Source organism: Necator americanus, chromosome V (genome assembly GCF_031761385.1).
Source record: "Necator americanus strain Aroian chromosome V, whole genome shotgun sequence".
NCBI classification, from domain to species: domain Eukaryota; kingdom Metazoa; phylum Nematoda; class Chromadorea; order Rhabditida; family Ancylostomatidae; genus Necator; species Necator americanus.
The window spans coordinates 18,870,320-18,890,995 of record NC_087375.1 but is presented as its reverse complement, the minus strand read 5'-3'; the positions used below and the strand labels follow the sequence as shown (position 1 = coordinate 18,890,995).

At 43.1% G+C, this 20,676-nt stretch overlaps 2 protein-coding genes across 3 annotated transcripts; one reads left to right on the top strand and one right to left on the bottom strand.

The window, feature by feature from the left end:
* Positions 1–467: 467 nt before the first annotated feature.
* RB195_014378 (uncharacterized protein) lies at positions 468–16,900 on the bottom strand (the record flags this gene model as incomplete). 2 transcript variants are annotated; one of them, XM_064204625.1, is made up of 14 exons in its annotated part: positions 468–563; positions 617–768; positions 6,923–7,041; positions 9,114–9,208; positions 9,462–9,557; positions 9,611–9,727; positions 11,025–11,114; positions 11,203–11,298; positions 11,351–11,431; positions 12,750–12,808; positions 13,633–13,766; positions 13,824–13,913; positions 16,725–16,801; positions 16,868–16,900. In XM_064204625.1, the coding sequence occupies 14 exons, from the start codon at positions 16,898–16,900 to the stop codon at positions 468–470; spliced, it is 1,335 nt and encodes a 444-aa protein (XP_064060505.1). The 2 variants fall into 2 exon arrangements, with proteins under 2 accessions (XP_064060505.1, XP_064060506.1); XM_064204624.1 differs by lacking the exons at positions 16,725–16,801; positions 16,868–16,900 and having other exon boundaries at positions 13,824–13,912.
* A 280-nt stretch (positions 16,901–17,180) lies between these two features.
* On the top strand, positions 17,181–19,129 carry RB195_014377 (uncharacterized protein; the record flags this gene model as incomplete). The annotated part of the gene is made up of 3 exons (XM_064204623.1): positions 17,181–17,333; positions 17,406–17,457; positions 19,008–19,129. 3 exons carry the CDS (start codon positions 17,181–17,183, stop codon positions 19,127–19,129), a joined length of 327 nt encoding a protein of 108 aa, XP_064060504.1.
* Between the last annotated feature and the right edge of the window lie 1,547 nt (positions 19,130–20,676).

The window sequence follows — 20,676 nt, the reverse complement described above, 5'->3', positions numbered from 1 at the left end:
CTAATACATTGTGTGATGCGAACTTCACCCTGTAAATTCAGTGTGCATGATCCCCTTTAATTTGATCTTTTATTCTTTTTATTTTGTATTGTAGGAGCAGCTGTTTTCTGACTATTGGTTACACGTTTTTAGCGCTCATTTTTAAAACAAGTAACCTTCGTGCCAGTAAATTAGGGAATTAGCAGTATATGGGAAGTTTGTGTAGATTTTGAAATGTGAGTCATACAGTGAAGCACATACTAAGCATAACTGCATTTATCAAATGTTTCGCATCAGTACTACTATTATCATGTTCACTTTTTCCGAATCATTTTTCTACCCACCGTTTTTTTAAAGAAGGAATTATTGGAAAGTTTATTAAATCTGGATGGGGTTGAGTAGATGGCGTTCTCTGTTGTGAAGGGGACCCTATTTTTTTTTAGATGCACGTCTTTCTGTTGGCAAAATTGATTGCACGAAAGTTATACTTAATAGTTTAGTACCCCTTTCTCTGACACTTCAAATTTGAAGACATCGAACACTCTCGCCAGTTCCACAACTTTTGACCGCTCATGTTGATCCCTCTGAAAAATGGAAGGATAGGACCCTCACAAACTGTAAAGAAGCATAGTTCTACCTCTATTGAGAAGATTAGTCCCATAATTCGAGTAAGTCTTGCCGCATAGTTTGGCATCCTGAGATCGTATGTGTAGTGGTCGTGTAGTTCGTCTGATATCCTGTCAAGTACTTCTTCTGCAATACTCCTCGTTGATGGCCGCACATCTCTTCCTTAAAGAACCTTTTTACCTTGATTGTCTCTACCTTTATTGGCCGATTTGGTTGCTGATGGTAAAAAAAATGTCAGGGGCAGCTCTAGGGCTCGTAGCTTATGCTGGAGTCAGCTGGCTTAAAGGCATCACCTCGCGAATCTAAGGTGCTACGGATTTAAGGTGGAGTACTCGTATATGGCATAGTATATTATGGGGAGGGGGGTGATTCCGTCCATTTCTTCCTAATTGCCGTAAAAACGGCCCAGGAGATGCGGCTCATACGCAAGGCTGACGCACTCCAATCGAACTTCTTGTAGAAAATATGGTGCTGGAACGCTCGAAATCAACGTATCTTCGGCCGTTTTTTACGGCAATTAGGAAGAAATGCACGGTATCATCCCTCTCTCCATAATCTACGATCCCGTATACGAATACTCCACCTGAAATCCGTGGCACCTCAGATTCGTGGTATGCTGCCTTTAAAGACAGCACGCCACGAATCTGTCATAGTGAGGGGAATCGGTGGACAAGGTAGAGATGGGGTTGCAGACTGCGGCATCAAAGGTGGTTCCGCTCATATGTCCTAAATCGTTGTGAAATGACGGCGTCAAAGACTCCGTTTTCAAGACGATTTCAGTTGCAACGCGCCGCATTCAGCTGCGCAGCGGTCGAAAGAGTTCTCTTTGACTGCCTATTCAAGTGAAACCAGTGAATAGGTTGTTGAGAGAACGAATCCAGAATGTAAACATAGAGGACAACGTTCTAACGTTCCTCGTAGGGGCTAAAGCGGTCCACTCTGTTTTTTTTTAGGACGATTAGGGAGGGGTGAACCACTTCTGATCCCGCAGTCTACAACCCTGTCTCTAGCTTTCCCCACGGATTACCTCACCACGTCAGATTCGTGGTATGCTGCCTTCAAGATCGTCTGTGTTTGTTGGTTCATCTCATGAAAGTAAATTTCGAACAACCTCTGCCTATCACATAGTGGGTCAGTGTTGTTTTGCACTAATTTTGTGTGAAAACTCTGAAATTAAGAATGTCGTCTTCCCAATCAAATAAGTGTACAGAGTCGCCTCACCACGTCAGATTCGTGGTACGCTGATTTTAATTAAAACAAAATTAATCAAAGTGTTTGAGATGGGGGAGTCGAGGATGCGCCTCTGGTCGTGTTCCATGCCACAGTGGAGAATGAAACCATAACCCTAAAAGGAAGTTGAGAGTGAAATGGAGATTGTGATCATTGACGGGAGCGCATAAACCCTCGACCGATAGATAATTCCGCGAACATTTTGTATTCACTAACAAGGTGATTGAGGGACGTATAAAAATAATGCCACCGTTGTTTTGTCCAAACTTTTCACGAAGCTAACATAACTCTAACGCTCGGCCACAGAGTTCTGGGCCACGAAACCGCGCGCCAGCGCGGCTCTGAACTCTACGGGCAGCCTAACGTGCACATGAAGGTAAAATCGTTTATCTCCAGTTGTAACCTTTCTCGAGTACGATAAAGCTTTCATCAGCATGGAAATGAAAGCGGTTCTGTTAGCTTCTCTCGACCAAAAGGTGTACATGTAATTAGGGGAGTGTTACTATCGATGGGCTACTAGGACATAGTTCATGGAACACCCACTCAAAATAGAAATCGAAAAAAAGTGGTACGGGAAGTTGAGTAATATCGTTGAAACAGTTCACGGTACCAGTAACTGTGGGGTACAAAGTCGGTGCAATGTGAAGAAAAGATCATAAGTGCAGGCGGAAAATTCTTATAATCCTGTTGTGTTTATCTTGTTCTGCAGACGCAGCTCTTTTTGAGAAATACACGGAGCAGACAAGATGTTAAAGGAACTAAGGCAACGCGTGTATAGTAACCCCTCCGTGATACGCTGCATCTGATACTTAGAAACAAGGAACGAAATAAGACGGCGACAAACGAAAAGAAGAAGTTTACGACGAAGTTCTATTCTGGGTCGGAAGAAATGCAATTTGGAAGCTCCGAAATAAGCTACCTGTTTAAGAGTGGAGACTATCTTCCAACTCTCTCTTCCCCTATATTAGTCTACTATATATTACCAGTCTGAACGTCCGGCTAAAGCCGGACTTCAGACTTTCTGTGGAGTTTGCTTCGCTCGCTTTCACTGATTAACGAAAATTAATATTAGTGCCGTTTTCTACGAAATTGGACTTGTGCATCTCCAACAATCTTTCTTCCTTCTTTATATTATAACTAAGGGCGAAACATTTCATAGACATCTTCCTAAACGCGTCAGTTCTACATTTTGAGAACATTCGAACTTCAGCTTCAAACACTCCTTATCAATATATTATAGACAAAATTTAAAAGTATCACGCGAAATATGGGTTTTCCTCCTGTGTTCTATAAACAGTTATCAAAGAATGACGTTTCGGCATAAAATGACGTGAAAGACATCATCCTACTGATAAAGATAACGTTCCACGTCAGATCACTTAAACATCTTGCCACTATTTAAGCACCCGTTTGCATGCGGGTTTCCACTTTCTGAGAGCGGCATGCTACCAACTTGAGGCGAACGAAGAAGGAGATGGACACGCGGAGGAGTCATATAGGGTGTAAAGCAAAGCGAGCAGTGGCCACGGCTATGAAATGGCTGCAACCATCTATCTTTTGCATCATGCACACGAAGTTGTTGCGCACTATTTCGACGCCAGGTGGACCTGTCGCACCCCCTTCTATAGGGATCTGGTGCCGGCGCACCAATCCGACGCCAGTGAACCCTTCGCACCCCGTATTATGGCCATTTGGCGCTGGTGGACTTGTCGCACCCCTTCTGCAGGTATCTGGTGCCAGTGGGCCCGTCGCACCTGCTTCTATAGGTATCTGCCGTCGGTGGACCCGTCGCAACCCCTTCTATAGGTATCTGGCGCCGGCGCACCAATCTGACGCCGATAGACACCCCATTTATAGCTTTCTAGCGTCGAGGCACCAGCTCGACGCCGATGGACCCGTCGCAACCCCTTTTTAAATTTCGTGACTCACACACACACTCACACACACACGTGACAGAATAAGCCCGTTATTATATACCAGTCTGAACGTCCGGCTAAAACCGGACTTCAGACTTTCGGTGTTCGCTTCGCTCCCCTTCACTAATCAATCTTTCTTCCTTTTTAATATTATAACTAAAAGCGAAAGATTTCATAGTCTTCTTTCACAACGCGTCAGTTCTACATTTGAAGAACATTCGAACTTCAGCTTCAAACACTCCACACCAATATATTCTAGACAAAGTTTAAATGTATTACGCGAAATATTTGTTTTCCTCCTGATTTCTCAAAACTTATCACAGAATGATGTTTTAACATAAAATTACGTGAAAGACATCATTCTCCTGATAAAGATAACGTTCCACGTCAGATCACATAAACATCTTGCTACTATTTAAGGAGCCGTTCGCATGCGTGTTTCCACTTTCTCAGAACGGCATGTTACCAACTTGAGGCGAACTAAGAAGGAAATAGACATGCGGAGGAGTCGTAAAGGTGAAAAGCAAAGCGCTCATTCGGTTGTAACCATCTATCTTTTGCGTCTTGCACACTAAGTTATTGCGCACCAATAATCGGATTCACCGACGCCGTTGGATCCATCGCACCCCATTTAAACCCCCCCCCCCCCCCATAAATTTTGGGCCCGGGGGCCCCCTCCCCCCCTTCCATAGGTATCTGGCGCCGGTGGACCCGTCGCACCCCTTCCATAGGTATCTGGCGCCGGTGGACCCGTCGCACCCCTTCCATAGGTATCTGGCGCCGGTGGACCCGTCGCACCCCTTCCATAGGTATCTGGCGCCGGTGGACCCGTCGCACCCCTTCCATAGGTATCTGGCGCCGGTGGACCCGTCGCACCCCTTCCATAGGTATCTGGCGCCGGTGGACCCGTCGCACCCCTTCCATAGGTATCTGGCGCCGGTGGACCCGTCGCACCCCTTCCATAGGTATCTGGCGCCGGTGGACCCGTCGCACCCCTTCCATAGGTATCTGGCGCCGGTGGACCCGTCGCACCCCTTCCATAGGTATCTGGCGCCGGTGGACCCGTCGCACCCCTTCCATAGGTATCTGGCGCCGGTGGACCCGTCGCACCCCTTCCATAGGTATCTGGCGTCGGTGGACCCGTCGCACCCCTTCCATAGGTATCTGGCGCCGGTGGACCCGTCGCACCCCTTCCATAGGTATCTGGCGCCGTTGAACCCGTCGCACCCCCTTCTATTGGTATCTGGCGCCAGTGGACCCGTAGCTCCCCCCTCTATAGATGTCTGGCGCCAGTGGACCCGTCACACCCCATTTTATAGCTTTCGAGGCACCAACTCGACGCCGGTGGACCCGTCGCACCCCCTTTTTGAATTTCGTGACTGAAACACACACACGTGACAGAATAAGCCCGTTATTATATATCATGATCATGATCATGATCATGATATATAATAACGGGCATGATCATGATCATGATCATGATGATTATTTATCACACTGATAATTTATCTAGGAGCGCGCAGACGTTAAGCTCTCCGTTTTCTCGTGTGAATCACGTACTCCAAACTTCTCAGATCTCAAAGATGAACAACGGCTCGCGGACGCCGGGCGTGTGCAAAGATGACCCAGTATGAGGTATCGCAGATTTCCGGTGCTGTTTTTCAATTGGGGGAATTGAGTATGGACGCTCTTCTACTCTTAATCTACACCTTCAGCCCTTATTGTCTATGAGGGATCCCAAAATAGTCAAATTCGCGATGTGCTGCATTCAGTTGAAACATGCAGAAACGAGGAACGTTTGAGTTTTTAAAAACAAAAGGATAACGTTCCACGAATTCAGAGGAAGACAAAAAACAAGACAGCTGGAAGCATTGGTGCTAGTTGGGTGGGGTCACGTGCCGCTAGGATCGACCTGTGGTCGCGTAGACGCGCTGTATTTCTACGGTCCGCAAAACGACCGTACAGCAGAAAGTAGTTTTTAAGTGATAAATAGCTTTCCCGTTTGAAAAGGATTGGAGAAGGCGATAGCTCATCAATCGACAAGCCATTACTGGAAATCCACATGGACATGTAGTTTAAAGCTACTAATAAAAAGGGAAAACAGAGCAGGAACTACAACTGCTTTATCTATCCCAAACCTTCTAAACTAGCTTACCAGAAGTGGATAGCTGAGTCATATCATGTACTACTTCTAAAGGAAAAAGGACCGAAAATTGATTCCAAAGCAATCCACGATCACCACGCCTGCGTGCAGCAACTTTTATCCACATATTTTCGATTTGTATTCGCAAGCTGGTGGCCCTAGAGAGAGCTGCTGAGCTGACTCTCATGAAGGCACTTAACCTTCGTCTGATTATCTACTTTACGGGAATTTCCACGTTTGGGGGAAGGTCGCTCCTTTCACAGCAATCCACGACCAGCAGTTCCCGCAAAATCCTTCCTTGGACTTCGATGCAATGTTTGGCAACGTAGTACTCAGAGTTAAGCCGCCAAGAGTCAGCAAATTAGCAGACCAACCCATCATGCGAACGAAACGCTTTAACGCCAAGAGCAGTTTCTGTACTGTACAGGCATTTTGCGCGCCGCAGAAGTACAGCGCGTCTATGCGAACACAGGCCGATCCTAGCGCGGCAGAGTGCACATGTTTTGTTGGCAATGTAGCTGAAACACTATAAACTAATGTTTGCTGTTTAATTTAAAATTCCTTGTTTCATCTGGTCGCTCACAATTGAAATATAATAATGGAATAAACTGAATACGTTAGTATTTATTCAAGCCGGTCCGAAATGCATCTTTTAGGATCCACACTAGAATTCTATCAACCCTTTCAATGCCTAACAGTTGTTTTCAAAGGATACCTTCAATAGGAACGAACTAGTATGTTCCCCGTACGAAATGAAGGGCAGCTTTACATGACTCAGAAATCCTGTAGACGTCGTATCCTGCCAAAATTACCGTGTTTTGCAAAGATTGCAAAGGAAGGGAAGGAGTAGGAACGATTGCTGAAGCGTGCACAATCAATAAAGATTGGCCAACGGAAGTCTCACCAACCTTATTGAGTTCTTCGTTCAAGATTGCATGTGATGTTGATTTACTTTCATACTATCTCTTTTTCTATTGCGAGGTGTAACGGACATAATATTTGAAAATGCTACTTTCAAGCTTACTACCTTCGACATGCCAGACAAGAGCATTCAGGATGTATGACACTTCGTAGTGGTCCAGGTTGAGCTCCAGAAGAGGTCGAGCAACATCCTCTATAAGACGTTTTACGCAATCCTCAAACATGCTGAAAAAAATGGTGGTTTTTTAAGTTATCCAGTGATAATGATTTTGTTTCCTGTAAGGACTGAAAGAGACAGACTTTCCTGAAACCATCTACAAATTTTTCTAATCTAATTTTTTTTTACATGAAAGCGTTCTTTCACTAGCGCTTTCTCAAGATACCCTATCTCAATCAAGGTATCCAACCAGCCCCTCAACCTCTTCTCTCCTTTACTCTACCTTCTCGCCCACTTCTATCTAAGTAACCACACTTTCTGCTCACTCACTCACTTGAATTCTGCTTTGTGTACAAAATGTTGCAAATTCTTTTCGGAAATCCACCTTTTGTCGAGAAATACAACCAAGTTGGCCTTTTGCTAAATCTCCGGTTACAACTGCGCTGTTCGTGAACTGTACTAGGAGATGGTAGGAAACATCTGTACAAATTGAACCGGAGAAGGAAATGCATAGAAATAAGCAAACGTTTAAAATCGATGTTGTCCCTCATGATGGAAAAAAGGTCAGCGTGGAACATGTTGTGTCACGGCAACGCAACGCACGCTTGTTGAAAGCGTCCACGAAGTCCTCTGCAGTATGCGAAAAGTTTTCTAAACTTGTTCCTGTTTTTTTTTTGTGACTTTTCATTTCTTTCTGACAATAGTGCGTGGGTGAGATTACGCCATTCTAGCAAAACCCTTTCCTTTAATCAGACTAGTATCTTCCTGAGATTCTAGTTTGTAGGTGTTTAATTTCCTAATGTCCTATTTTCTTGTGCGGTTGTGCATGGCTAGCATTCCTCATGATCATAGTACTTATTTCACTCATTCAATAGTTTCCTCTGATTCCGGGCAACTCTCCAGAATCTTCATTTTGCAAAGAAATTGAATTTCTACTCCATTCTTCGAACTGTGCACAGACTGTATTCATAATCAGCGGTGACAAATCCACAGTACGCAAAAATCCGCTGGCTTTGCCTTACTTCGCAAGAATTCGTTTATGAAGAAAGTGTGTGGAGATGTACACATCGACAATAGCGATAAAAGATGAAGGACAAAGCATCCGGTTAATTTCAGTTATAGCGTTCACTTCAATTCAGACATAATCTCAATGAACCAGAAAGAAAAGCAATAGATAATCAATGAGGTCAGTTTAAAGGCATCACCTCACGAATCTGAGGTGGTACGGATTTCAGGTGGAGTATACGTATACGGGATCGTAGGTTAAGGAGAAGGGGGTGATTCCGTCCATTTCTTCCTAATTGCGGTAAAAAACGGAAAACTTGTTTTGGCGACCATTTTGTACAGAGGTGCGAGGAGCGCGCCAGTCGGGGTCGGGGCCGTTAGGGGTGGCGCCCCCCCCCCCACCCCCAAACGTCCCAACTCGAAGTCGGGTCATCAAAGGAAAAAAAAAGGAAACAGTAGTTCCGCTCATCTATCCTGATGTCCTTAAAAAAAGGCGTGGGAACCACTACTACGACTTTTTTCTACCCCCCCTCTTTCCCCCCGTTACCGTCCCTTCAGAGCCTATTAGAGGTTAAGGGGGTGAGACGGACTCTTCCTTTTGGGGGGGGGGGGGGGGGGGGGGGGGGGGGGGCCCAACTAAAATGGTTAAAAAAAAAAATTTTTTTCCGTCCTTTCACACTACGATCAGAGAGAGGTGAGCGGAACTATCCTGATCCAGCAATCTACAACCCTAACTCTAGATCTAGATTTTCCCGTGGATTCCTTTACCACGTCGGATTTGTGGCATGCTGCCTTTAATGGTAAGCAGATCAGTTTGTAAGGTGGCTCACGGTATACTTTCTGTACTAAGTTTGTGTGGGCAAAATTTGGTCGAAATGGGTTTTGGTGGGACTGAGTATGATGTTGTTAAGTAATAGCAAAAATCTGACACACAGACGCTAGCCTTTTTGTTATCGATTTTTATCACAGCTAAGGCCAGATTTAAATTGATTTTTACGTTATTATGTTTTATGTTATTGGGTACTTTACTTACATTTATATTACAGCATTTGTGTTATGCAAGCCTTTGAAACTCAAGAAACATCCTGGTACAATGGAATTGATATATTTTATCTATTTGAGTATTTGATCTAACCTTTTGATTTGCTGTGGGTCACAATCCGTTAGCGGCCCAAACTCCATCCGTACGGTGTCCATATTCGCTGCTGTGTTTTCTCCCAACAGGATCATCTGACCACCGTAAACTTTGCAAAGATCATAAATATTAGGTACTATGTTCCATCATCCGGAAGCATAGCTGGGTGAAAACGACGTGAGTTGCAGTTGCACGGCGGCTGCACTCAAGACGGGATCTATGTTTGTGTCTGCAGTTCGATGACAGCATGCGAGGGTTCCACCTCCGTCCCAACGGCTTACTTCACCGCTATGAGCGCATCCGCGACTGCACCACGCTTGAGGTTGTTTTGACTATAGCAGTGCTTACCCGTTCGTGGATGGCATGCTCTCCGAACAGATGCACAGACATATGCATCCGCTCAAACCTCTTCCATAGTCCCCAAGATCCTTTGAAAACAACGACCTAAGGTTTGGTTCAAATCATTAAACTCTCATGAATATCGAGAAGATCCTAACCTTTTCTTCTAACGGAAGTGCCGCAAAGTATTCGCAATTCATCATCCATTTTGCAACCTTAAGAAACTGGATTTCCCACGTGGAAAGTTTTTGAAGGAAATTTATCGAATCCACGAGCTGAAAATATGATGTTTCAAGTGAAACGTTACTAGACACACGATGTGTAGTTGGGTCAAAATGAACAGAAACGTGCTGCGTTTCGTGAGCGTCCTCGAAATGACGCGCTACAAGTGGCGATTACATGGAGTTGGACCTAGCTTGCTGCGATTGCTTATCTCCACCGCACCGCGCCCCTCGATTAACTTGCTTAGGCTGCCCCAGGCTTCACTTCGTTTTGTCTCTACCACAAAAATTTGATTCCAGTATCTCATTTCGACTTTTAGGTAGCCAATATTATTTTAGAGTAGCCTCCGGTAAACATTCTGGCGTTGTATTCGAAAATAAGGATTCTGAATGCGCATTGCAATTAGCACATCGAGAGTGATAGAGTAACATCCTAAGGTGCTTTCTTTTAATCGATTATACGAGCGTGAAACGTGGATTTGTCGGATGAAATAATAAGAAAAGAATTGTCCTAGCTCATCTTTTTTTTTGGTTTTGCAGTTTTGCAGTTCCACTTTTATACTTGTATACTACTTCTGAAGCATTATCTGCTAGTGCGCACGACCCTACATTAGGAATTCCTTCGAAGACCGCCTTCGAGTTTAATTACCAGGTTCTGTCAGTAATTTGTGAAAAGACCTTTAATGACGATCCGTCTCGTTTAAAGGCACACCCCACGAATCTGAGATGGTACGGATTTCAGGTGGAGTAATCGTATACGAGATCGTAGATTATGGAGTAACGGCCCGGAAGATACGGCTTCGGGCGTTCCGGCGCGCTATTTTCTACAAGGAGTTCGATTGGAGCGCGCCAGCCTTGCGCAGGCGCCGCATCTTCCAGGCCCTTTTTTGCGTCAATTAGGAAGAAATGGACGGAATCGCCCCCTTCTCCATAATCTACTATCTCGTATATGAATACTTCATCTGAAATCCGTACCAAATCACATTCGTGGGGTGATGCCTTTAACTGTTTCATCGCAGCATCTAGAAAAGTGGAGGTGTGCAATTTCTTACCTCCTATCGTAGTATATAGAAACGCCGAAGAGTTAAATGTGCCTAAAAATCGATCGATCAATCTCGGACTACAGCTCTAGCAACTGAATCCAAGTTTAGTAACTTACTACATGCAACCTAAGGATGCTAGTGGAGGTTATACCATATTTCTTCTAAACGCTGCCCTACAGGAAGGAGATGTCAATCAACCTATGTAATACCATCTTCGACATTTTTGCAGCACTAACGACCGCAAAGGTGGAAACAATCCAATCAATCAATAATTTATGTTTAGCCTTGTATGTGAAGAAGGGACATACCTCGACTGTTGGATTTTTATTGCACCGATGTCGTTCCAAACCGCGGTACATGTGAAGTAATAGACAACGTTCATCACTTTTCTGTTGATCCTTAAACTTCAGTTTTTTTTTCTAAATTATTGAGTTTTCGGCCTCATTTTCTTTGTGTTTGTTTGAGAATTTTAGCATTAAAAGCAACCTGAGAAAAAATCTCTCTTAATTTGTCCATGGCGTGTGAAACGTCAAACGTTATTCGAATATCAGCGTCGCTATGCGTCATATCAGATGATGTGACCTAGAATGAACAGATTCCAAAGCTCACTCCCGTGGGAGGTGGTATCACTTACCATGGTGTTTGTTCTCGCTTCATTGTTGACAGAAGCGGATTGTACTTCAGATTCACTTCCCTCTGTGGTTGTTGTTCCACTCTTGAAAGAAATATGGTCGAGATTAATGACGTAAAGGTCAAAAATCCTCTCCTCTCTGTTACGAAAAAACGCAAAAACTGCAGATATTATATCTTCCATGTTTGATCTGTAATTCGACTACGCGTTTCAAAAAATCGCAAAATATCTTCTCACAAAGGAAAAATGACAGTTTATAACTCTACAAATAATTAGCTCCAGTGTGGTCACTTTCATTTCTCCCCAGTAATTAAGAACATAGAGCGTATGAAACTTTCTTGTGTGGTCTTGCTTCTTTAAACTTTACTTTACTTGATTTACTTGAATTAATTGGCGAGCTGGGATGACCACGTATTCCTTGACGCGACTGCCAGGATCGTTGCCGAGGTGCGTCGTCCTTGGACACAGCTCTGTCCAACCTTCTCGATCTTCAGCAAGAGCTCGCACGAGAATCATTAGAATTGTGTTTTTCTAACAACGTTTTCTTCTCTTTCTTAAAGGCATCACCCAACGAATCTGAGGTGGTGCAGATTTCAGGTGGAGTATTCGTATACACGATGGGAGACTACGGAGAGGGAGGTGATTCCGTTCATTTCTTGCTAATTGCCGTAAAAAACGGCCCGGAAGATGCGGCGCCGCACAAGACTGGCGCGATCCAGTCGAACCTCTAGTACAAAATGGTGCGCCAAAACGAATAAAGCCGTATCTTCCGGGCCGTTTTTTACGGCAATTAGCAAGAAATGGACGGAATCACCTCCCTCTCCGTAGTCTCCCATCCTGTATACGAATACTCCAACTGAAATCTGCAACACCCCAGATTCGTTGGGTGATGCCTTTAAAGGAAATTTAGGCTGAAGATTTCATAGTTTTTAGTGTAAACGCGTCAGTTCTACATTTGGAGAACATTCAAACTTCACTTTTAAGCACTCCTTCGATACCAATGTTATATAGACACGACTTTGAATCATTACTCAGAGTATTCAGGTTTCAATCTTGTTTCCCCCAACAGTTATCACAGAATGATGTTTCACATAAAATGAAGTGAACGACACCATCGTACTGATAAAGATAGCATTCCACATCAGATCATGTAAACAGTTGGGTACTATATAAACAGCAGTTGGCATTCATGTTCCCACTTTCCGAAGAACGGCGGAGTCGTGGAGGTGAAAAGGAACGCGGAAAGAGGATACGACTATGAAACGATTGCAACGTCCCATTTACCTTTTGCGGCATGCATTTGAATTTACTGCGGGTACTAGCTTTTATTAGCTGGCACCGGCGACCCAATCCGACGCCGGTGGACCCGTCGTACGTATGTAGGATATCAAACAAAACCTACACTTTCCGGGCGGCCTCGGTCTATAGTGGTGGAAAGAACATCTCTGTTCCATTGCACATCTGCAAATAAGTCACCATCGTGCACAGTGTAAGATGCGGATTTCTTTGTAACTAGGACTATATCTTGTTCTTCTGGCATCGTAAGAAACAGCGCTATCAATATTCAAAGGCGCTTCGCGATCGCCTGGATGAACACATTCGGTGCCCAGAGCAGTCAAACGGTGTACACTAGAACTAATATTTTTCTTCCCAATCTGTTTCCGTATTAGTCAGCAACGATTTCAACTTCACCGTTTAAAGGCATCACCCCATAAATCTTTCCTCCTTACAGAGTGGTAAGGATTTCCAATGGAGTAATCCTTACAGAGTGGTAAGGATTTCCAGTGGAGTATCCGTACACGGGGTCGTAGATTATGGGGAGGAGGGTGATTCCATTCATTTCTTCCTAATTGCCTTAGAAAACGGCCCGGAAGATACGGCTTTGAGCGTTCCGGCGCACTATTTTCTACAAGGAGTTCGATTGGAGCGCGCCAGCCTTGTGCATGCGCTGCATCTTCCGGGCCGTTCTTACGGCATTTAGGAAGAAATGGACGGAATCGGAATCATCCTTTTTTCCACAATCTACGATCCCGCATACGAATACTCCACCTGAAATCCGTACCACCTCAGATTCGTGGGGTGATGCCTTCAAGAAGGATCTAGAGGTTCTCATGGGAAATGAGGAAGCATTTTTTTCCGTAACTTTGCTTCCACAAGACCTTGACAACTTTGCTTCCATTCCATGAAACTTGTTAACGTACGTAAACAAGATAATGTTATCAATGGTAACCAGCTTATTTAATGACGTGAGATCTTTGTTGAACTTGCAAACATTGAAAACTTACTTTCGGGAGTCATTCCTATCAAAACACATTTCTGATATCGGCAGTATCTGCAGACAAATTTCCCTTTGCCAACAACTTCACAGTTTCTACTTCCTTTTCTGCACGTGTACTTTCTTCCTTGTACTACGGACCTCCTGAATGTGAATACATTTTATTTTCGTTTAAACACAAATATTCGGTAGTAGTGCTACCTGAAGAATGCTGCGCACGCTCTACAAGTCTTCACTCCGAAATGGTTACCATGTCCAAGCTGGTCGCACACCTGGCATATCTCATTCATGCTAAAACGGCTGGAATATTTTAGATCTACGAGTTTTGTGCGATTGTAGCGCAGTTGGCAAAATGTTCGTTGGGAGTTGGGAGTGTACAGAAGCTCCTAAGAGCAACCCGTTTTTTTTCATCCTTCCAGTGTTAGTGTGTTGGAGTCAGACTTGTCTGGGAGGGTGAAAAACTGACGTGATACATTGGTTAGCCCCCGAAAATCGCTTCATAAGCTCCAGTTTTCTGCGGTTCACATGTTCATGAACCTGTAGCGATTGAAGTGATCGCGTTAGGGCTTCCCAAGCTGACTGAATAACGTCATGCCCCTTATCCCTTTAGGAAATTTATTTCCATAAAATTAAAAAAGATATCTAAGAATTAGTTACATAGACATAGATGAAATGAAAGAGCAGCAGAAAATGAGTGGAAGAATTTGAATTCCAGCATTTGACCCCAAGCATTATGTGAGGTTCCCTCAAAGGCAGCATCTACGGAAAGATGAGCGGAACCATATGGTTTTCCGCAATCTACGACCCTGCATAGGAGCTTTCCATGGGAAATCCATACCACGTGGTATTCAGATTCGTGGTATGTTGCCTTCAAGAAGAAAAGTTCTTTTTGTTTAATACACGTTAGTATCAACGATTTCTGCGTAGACAGGGCAGACGACTTTGAACAAATAATGATAATGGGGAGACGTCGAAGTGAAGCAAAAAGTTCTATGATAAGAGGAGTAAATGTCAAGAGGAAGCGTTGTGTTTGGCGATGAATTTGCTTTAATAGCATCACTTTTCGAACATTTTAGAAACAATCCTTTGTGTCCATTGCAGAACCGTTGATCTGTTGAGTGCTAATAACAAGTAGTCTCAGCATACTGAACGGGGAATTATGCAGGTCGAGAATACTATGCAAGTGACTGCTGTTCGCACATAGTGGCTCTGCTTGTGGTGAACTCAATCTAACACTCGATACATTGTGGATATTGTGCAAAAGAGTGCTCTGGGTATAGCGCTGTGCGTGAACCCATAATCTTAATGTTCTGTCATAATTATAATTAGTTTAGCTGCTAGAGAGAGCATACATAGAATTTTTGGTAAAAAAAAATATTCTCTTCGTCACACTGAACTGTCAACGCTCTTGGATAGACAGGAAAGGTCTCGTGTCGGTAGCCTATGTAAGGCAAGATCCAAGATTGTTCCCATTATTTCAAGCTTCTTTATAAGGCTAGGGTTTTATTATTTCTTCAGTCTCAAAAGGTCTTCCTGCCAGAAAAAGGTATTCTGGACTGAAGCAACGAAGAAGGGGTTGATTCTGAAAGACACAGCTCAGCAAAATAGGGACAATTGGCTAAGTTGTCAAGATGCGTCGGGAGGCAACATCAGCCTGGAGATGATGCCAACTGAGTCAGCATCGGACTATTTGCTGCTTCAGGGAATTTCCCTAGTTTGTACGTGAGCGCAAGTGACTCATGCACGATTAAAAGAGAGGGAAAATTGTTTTAAAAAAATAAGGAGGGTTCGTTGGTTTTTGTTTTTACACTTCGAGGAGGTATTGTTCTATTGATCAGCGGAGGCGGTACTAATGCTCGTCTCTCCGGAAGATATATCTGCCCGACACAATGCTTTCGTGGATATTTGAATGCACTTTCGAGGTCTTAATTAACTGAATCCTCCACGATGGTCTATTAATTCTTTGCTTCGCTGAGGTGGCTTTGGGCATCGAACTGCAATGCACAGCAGAGGTACGTCCTCTGGTGAGGTTTCCTAACCTGGGAGAGTTCGATACCTTCTACATCTTCGACTTCTTGGGATGGAAAGGCTAGCTAAGAGTAATTTAAGATTTTCCGCCGTCTTAGCAGAAAATCTTGCAAGGTGGTACCCTGATCCGTGTAGGTTGTCGAAGGTAAACTCGCCATGACAGAACTACTTAGACTTGGGACTACTCGGAGAAAAATCTACCTACCGCCCCAGCATGCACACTGCTTCAGCGCTCTTCACACTGGACCTCACCGTCTCAGACGTCTCACGGTATAGCGATAGATGGAATGGTAGCGAGAAGTACCATCAACTGGTACTCACCAACATCAGCAGTTGATGGATCTGAATCAGACTCATTTAATGAGGAACTTGAAGAAGTGATCCAGAACGAGATGCCCCTTCACAAATTCGTTTCAGTAGTCTTATCGGGCTTATGTCTCCCGCTTGCTTTTGTAGTAGTTCTGATTTCCTTCGGGTAAAAATAGGGCCCAACCACTAAGTGGAAAAGAACATCCGTTATCGGCAACGATGTCGTACACGAAGATTGCATACTCCAGTACTTCTTTTCTCAACGCGATAAGCAGATCGAGGAGGATCCAAATGTAGGCTAAGACCTACTTCTCAGAGTTTAGCGAGCCTGTGCTGAACGCGACTCAAAACCGCGCACGACAAACTTGGAACGAATTCGGAATGCCACCCAAGAAATTTTTTGGAGAAAGTAGGACTTTGGGATTTGATCTGAATGCATTGCGCAAGCGGTTGATGACAAGCACCAGCAGTTCTCTCATGGCCCGCTAATTTTTCCAGGTTTTGTGCCGAATTTCCCCTGAAATTGGTAGCAAACGCGTCCTGTATGTGTAAGTATGTATACCTACCTGTTCCTTACAATGAAATATTTACCGATAATGTAGCCTTTATAGATTGCAATTTGTAGATTTTCCGATTTTATTTTTTCCAAAATTTTCGAAACAAAGAAAAAAGATAATATAGAATCCTTTGATATATGGAGAAGAAGGTAACATGATAACAATATTCTTTTTGTTTTATTCTATTGACAGTAGCGATAAATGTCACCTGCGTATCCATAACAATAACTGCAAATGAACTGTTCCAGGGGAGAAATGCGGTAGAGAGGCGGCAGCAATAACGAACTGACAATCAGGCAGAAGTCATAGATGTTTGTTCTAAACACATTTGTGACCTAAAACTGAACTAACTAAGTCACGAATTGCCTTTTTAGCTCTTTTCATATGCTGCAGCGTCTAGGGGAGGATCAGAGCGCATGAATTATTGTGGTATATGGAATCGGGGTCGGTTTGTGAGTCAAGAAAATAATAAATGTGATAAGGACAAAATGAATTTGTTTTATTCAACAATGCGAGCTCGATTTCAGCTTGCTGTCCTTGTCCAGAAACCAGAAAAGATAATGATGAAAGTGGGATGAGATAAGTCCAAAGACCCTTAGAGATAGTAAAGTAGTAAAATGAGGGAGACGGGTACCACGGCATGCAACTGGTGCGGCAGCAAGGTATGGTGGCAAGCGGAATTATTGGTGCACCAGTGAAGCGCAATGTTTCCAAACAATTTGTCGAGAAGTTCCTTCGGGTAAAAACAGTACCCAAATTGGATATTATGAAACCTTTCGTAGCTATGTCTACTGTTTGCATAGTGGTAAACTCACAGGTTTGTATGTTTACCTCATATGTTTGCTTCCCTGTACCTAATCTGCATCATGTTTGCCAGAGTTTTCTTCAGAAACTAAACAAACACATGCCGAGAACAGCTGAAATAGTAGGTAACAAATTAAGTACGTTCACGTTGCGCCTTTATTTTTATGACGACGTTCGCGCCATTTCACCTTAGCACTTAATTCTATTGACAGTTCCTGTGAAGACAAATGAAAACTGATGGAGAGAAATGAGAATGACAGCTTCTAATAATGCTGTAGAAGCTGTATAGAAGAAAGAGCAAAACAAAGTTGTTTAGAATATTCTCCAAATTATATGGTATATATTCTCTAGTATGTCTGCACGTTTAACAAAAAAAACCATTTGTCATCTTTCGTTTATATTTCTGAGTGACGTTATTAGCAACAAAAGCAATTTCAATTCTATTGGCCAAATTCACACAAAGTGAAAATTTTTAAAAAATTTGATTGAATGCTGAAGGAGAGGGAGGGAAACATATGTAGTATGAAAGAAGAATGAACGTCCGCAGTGTCATACTTCTTTCATGCTGTGCTCCTTGTGATGCCCACTCTTCTCAGATAAAATTCTCATTCGATCAATCCTTTCAGACTGCTCTAACACGTTCGACTTTAATTTGCAATCGTTGAGGTTTGGAAACTTGACTTATGCAGCGCATTCAGAGGGCCAACCGATATATCAAGTTTGTGTCCTCATTCTCTCAGAAATCCAGTACTTTGTAGGATTCGTAGCGATTAAAAGATTGGTTGGCACCCAGTCCAATGCTGTAATGAATACGACGTAGAGCGCCGGAAAATTGCGGTGACCTGTCACCGCCGTGCTACCTTCACAACAACTCATCCCTCCGATACAATCATCTGCAGAACTGGATAAGGATTATAAGGATAATCAAGGGCGTTACGTGAAAGAACGTCTCAAGGCAACAGAAGCTGCATGAGTGGAAACACCCAATAGCACATTTCAAACGTTCAAAAGATGTATTTGGAAAGAGGGGCGTCCCAGGCGTCTGCCGCACAGCTGCACGTTACACTTCCACCGTTTTCATGCAACATTACATTAGAATTGGAATAGAGAGGAATGACGCATAAACAGAATAGTTAAAGCTTATTTACGAATATTTAGCTATAACTTCATTTTCCCCGGAATTTCTTTGTATCAAATGTCATGGTATATCCTCATTTGTAAACGAGTACATTCACATCTGAAGAACTTTAGCAAAAGCACTCATGTTTAAATTACCAGCGACTATAAATTAGTTGACGAGGCTGAGTGATAACTGCGTCTTGGGGATATGCTGTGATGTTTGGTGCAAACAAATCCGAGAAAAGTGAGGTTACAGTTAAGTAATCGTAAAGTAAAAGTTACTACTCTGAGGAAGTGTCGTTACTGTGGCATGAAAACAGTAGAAGGACCGCCTAGCTGTGGCCTGAAATACCTAGCGGACGCTTCGAGGTCGTGATAAATGTCTGTGTTATGGGTGGCAGGAGTACGGAGCAGAAACTTCGAGCTTCTCAAATTCATCTGAGTTCGATAAAGTGCAATAGGTTATTTCTCAGCAGGCAAAACTGTCCACGTTAGCTATGGAAATGTGCTGTAAGAGCAGAGACAATCGTTTTTTTTTTTTTGTGAAACAGAGAGATTTCTTTTCCAGTTCGGCCTCCTGGAATCTACCATCAACTTCCATTGTCTGTAAACGCTGACATCGCATCTTGGAAGGACAAGAGAGCTTTAGGAAAGTACCAAGCAGCAGGAGTGGACGTTTACCATACATAGTCCCCTGACATCTGCTCTGATATCGTAGTAAATAGTGAAAAAGGACAAAGTTGTGTTTTTAATCTCGAGAAAGCCATTTGTTTTTAAGTGGTAACCTTAGAAATTGGAATGTTGTAGAAAATATGTGGTTCTCTGGTGAGATCCCGTACTAAATCTTTCCTAGCTGAGAAAGCAAGCTTCTATCAACTTGAAATCTGCCGCTTCCGTCACGTTCTGAAGATCTTAAGACATTTAAATACTCGAATATAGATGTGAATGGAGCACCAAAATGTCTGCGATTACGTTTACTTTATGAATATTCATCCAAGTTCACTTTTCTCGCATTTTATCCGCATGAGATGTCATGTCTATTCAAGGCGTAGTTACGTACATCTGAGCCTGGTCCACTAATTTATAGCTGCAGGAGATTTCGAAAATAAGTGATTTGTAAAAGTTCTCTAGAATTAGATATAAACGAGATAGGTAGATCTTGTCATCTTGATATCATGAGCTGATTGATTTCCATATCCAAAGACATAGAGCAAAACGAGTCAGCTTACGGAGAAAAAAATAATACGCTAAAAATAATGCCCTTCGGGCGTCGAATTACGCAGCTCACAATTTTCCGCACTTGCCAAGAAACCATCTTACTTCCTGAGGTAATTTATAGACTTCTAAGACAAACTATTGAAAGACTATTTCCGAGTAGATGTTTAAGTTTTTGTTTGGAAAACTTGTTTTCTCAGATTGGTATCTGTGTTTGAAAAACAGTGCTGGCAGTGGGCGAGGCCGGCGAAGCCGCGCACCGGTTCAACGTAATCGAAAACCCGAGGTGTGTTAGCATGAGACCGGTTTTAACAATAATGCATAAAAATGAGAACTAGTACACATTACACAAAATTTAACAGAAATGAAACATTAAAAATAGTACGTGATGCTAAGCATTTGTTAAATAACGACAATGGCTGCAGTAGGAAATGGATAACAAATTTCTGATTTATTATGAAGTTCCACCAGAAAGGGGCGTCGTCACAACGGAGCGATAACCGTCGTCGATGGCATAACTCGTCACAAATCATAAAATGCAAGTTTATCTAGCGACGACTCGTTTCAGGTATTCTCCTTTCCGTTTGAGAATTCCGACAATGAAAAGATAGCTGCAATAAATTGGAAGGTTGGTGTGGTTCTAACGTATGACATTTCGCATTTTTCCATATTCAAAGGTCTGTTTTTTTTGGGAATATTTGATATACTCTTTTCTACGGAACAAGGTGAAAAACCAAACAAACAACCCATTTAAGAAAAAAAGCCAATACCGGAAACCAAACCAAACTAAAAATCGTAAGCAACCAAACAAATAGGCACAAACAACACGCACAAAGCCGAATATCCAAAGGAAGCAAACACCGAGTGTTCAAACCGTGCCACTCGTAGTAAGCAACCACAAACCCCGAAAAAAACCTAAAAGAAAAAGGAGATAAAAAAACAAAAAAAAAATAACAAATAACCATCGGACCACCATTCACATTCAGAATGCCATGAACTGTTTTACCACATCCACACCGCAC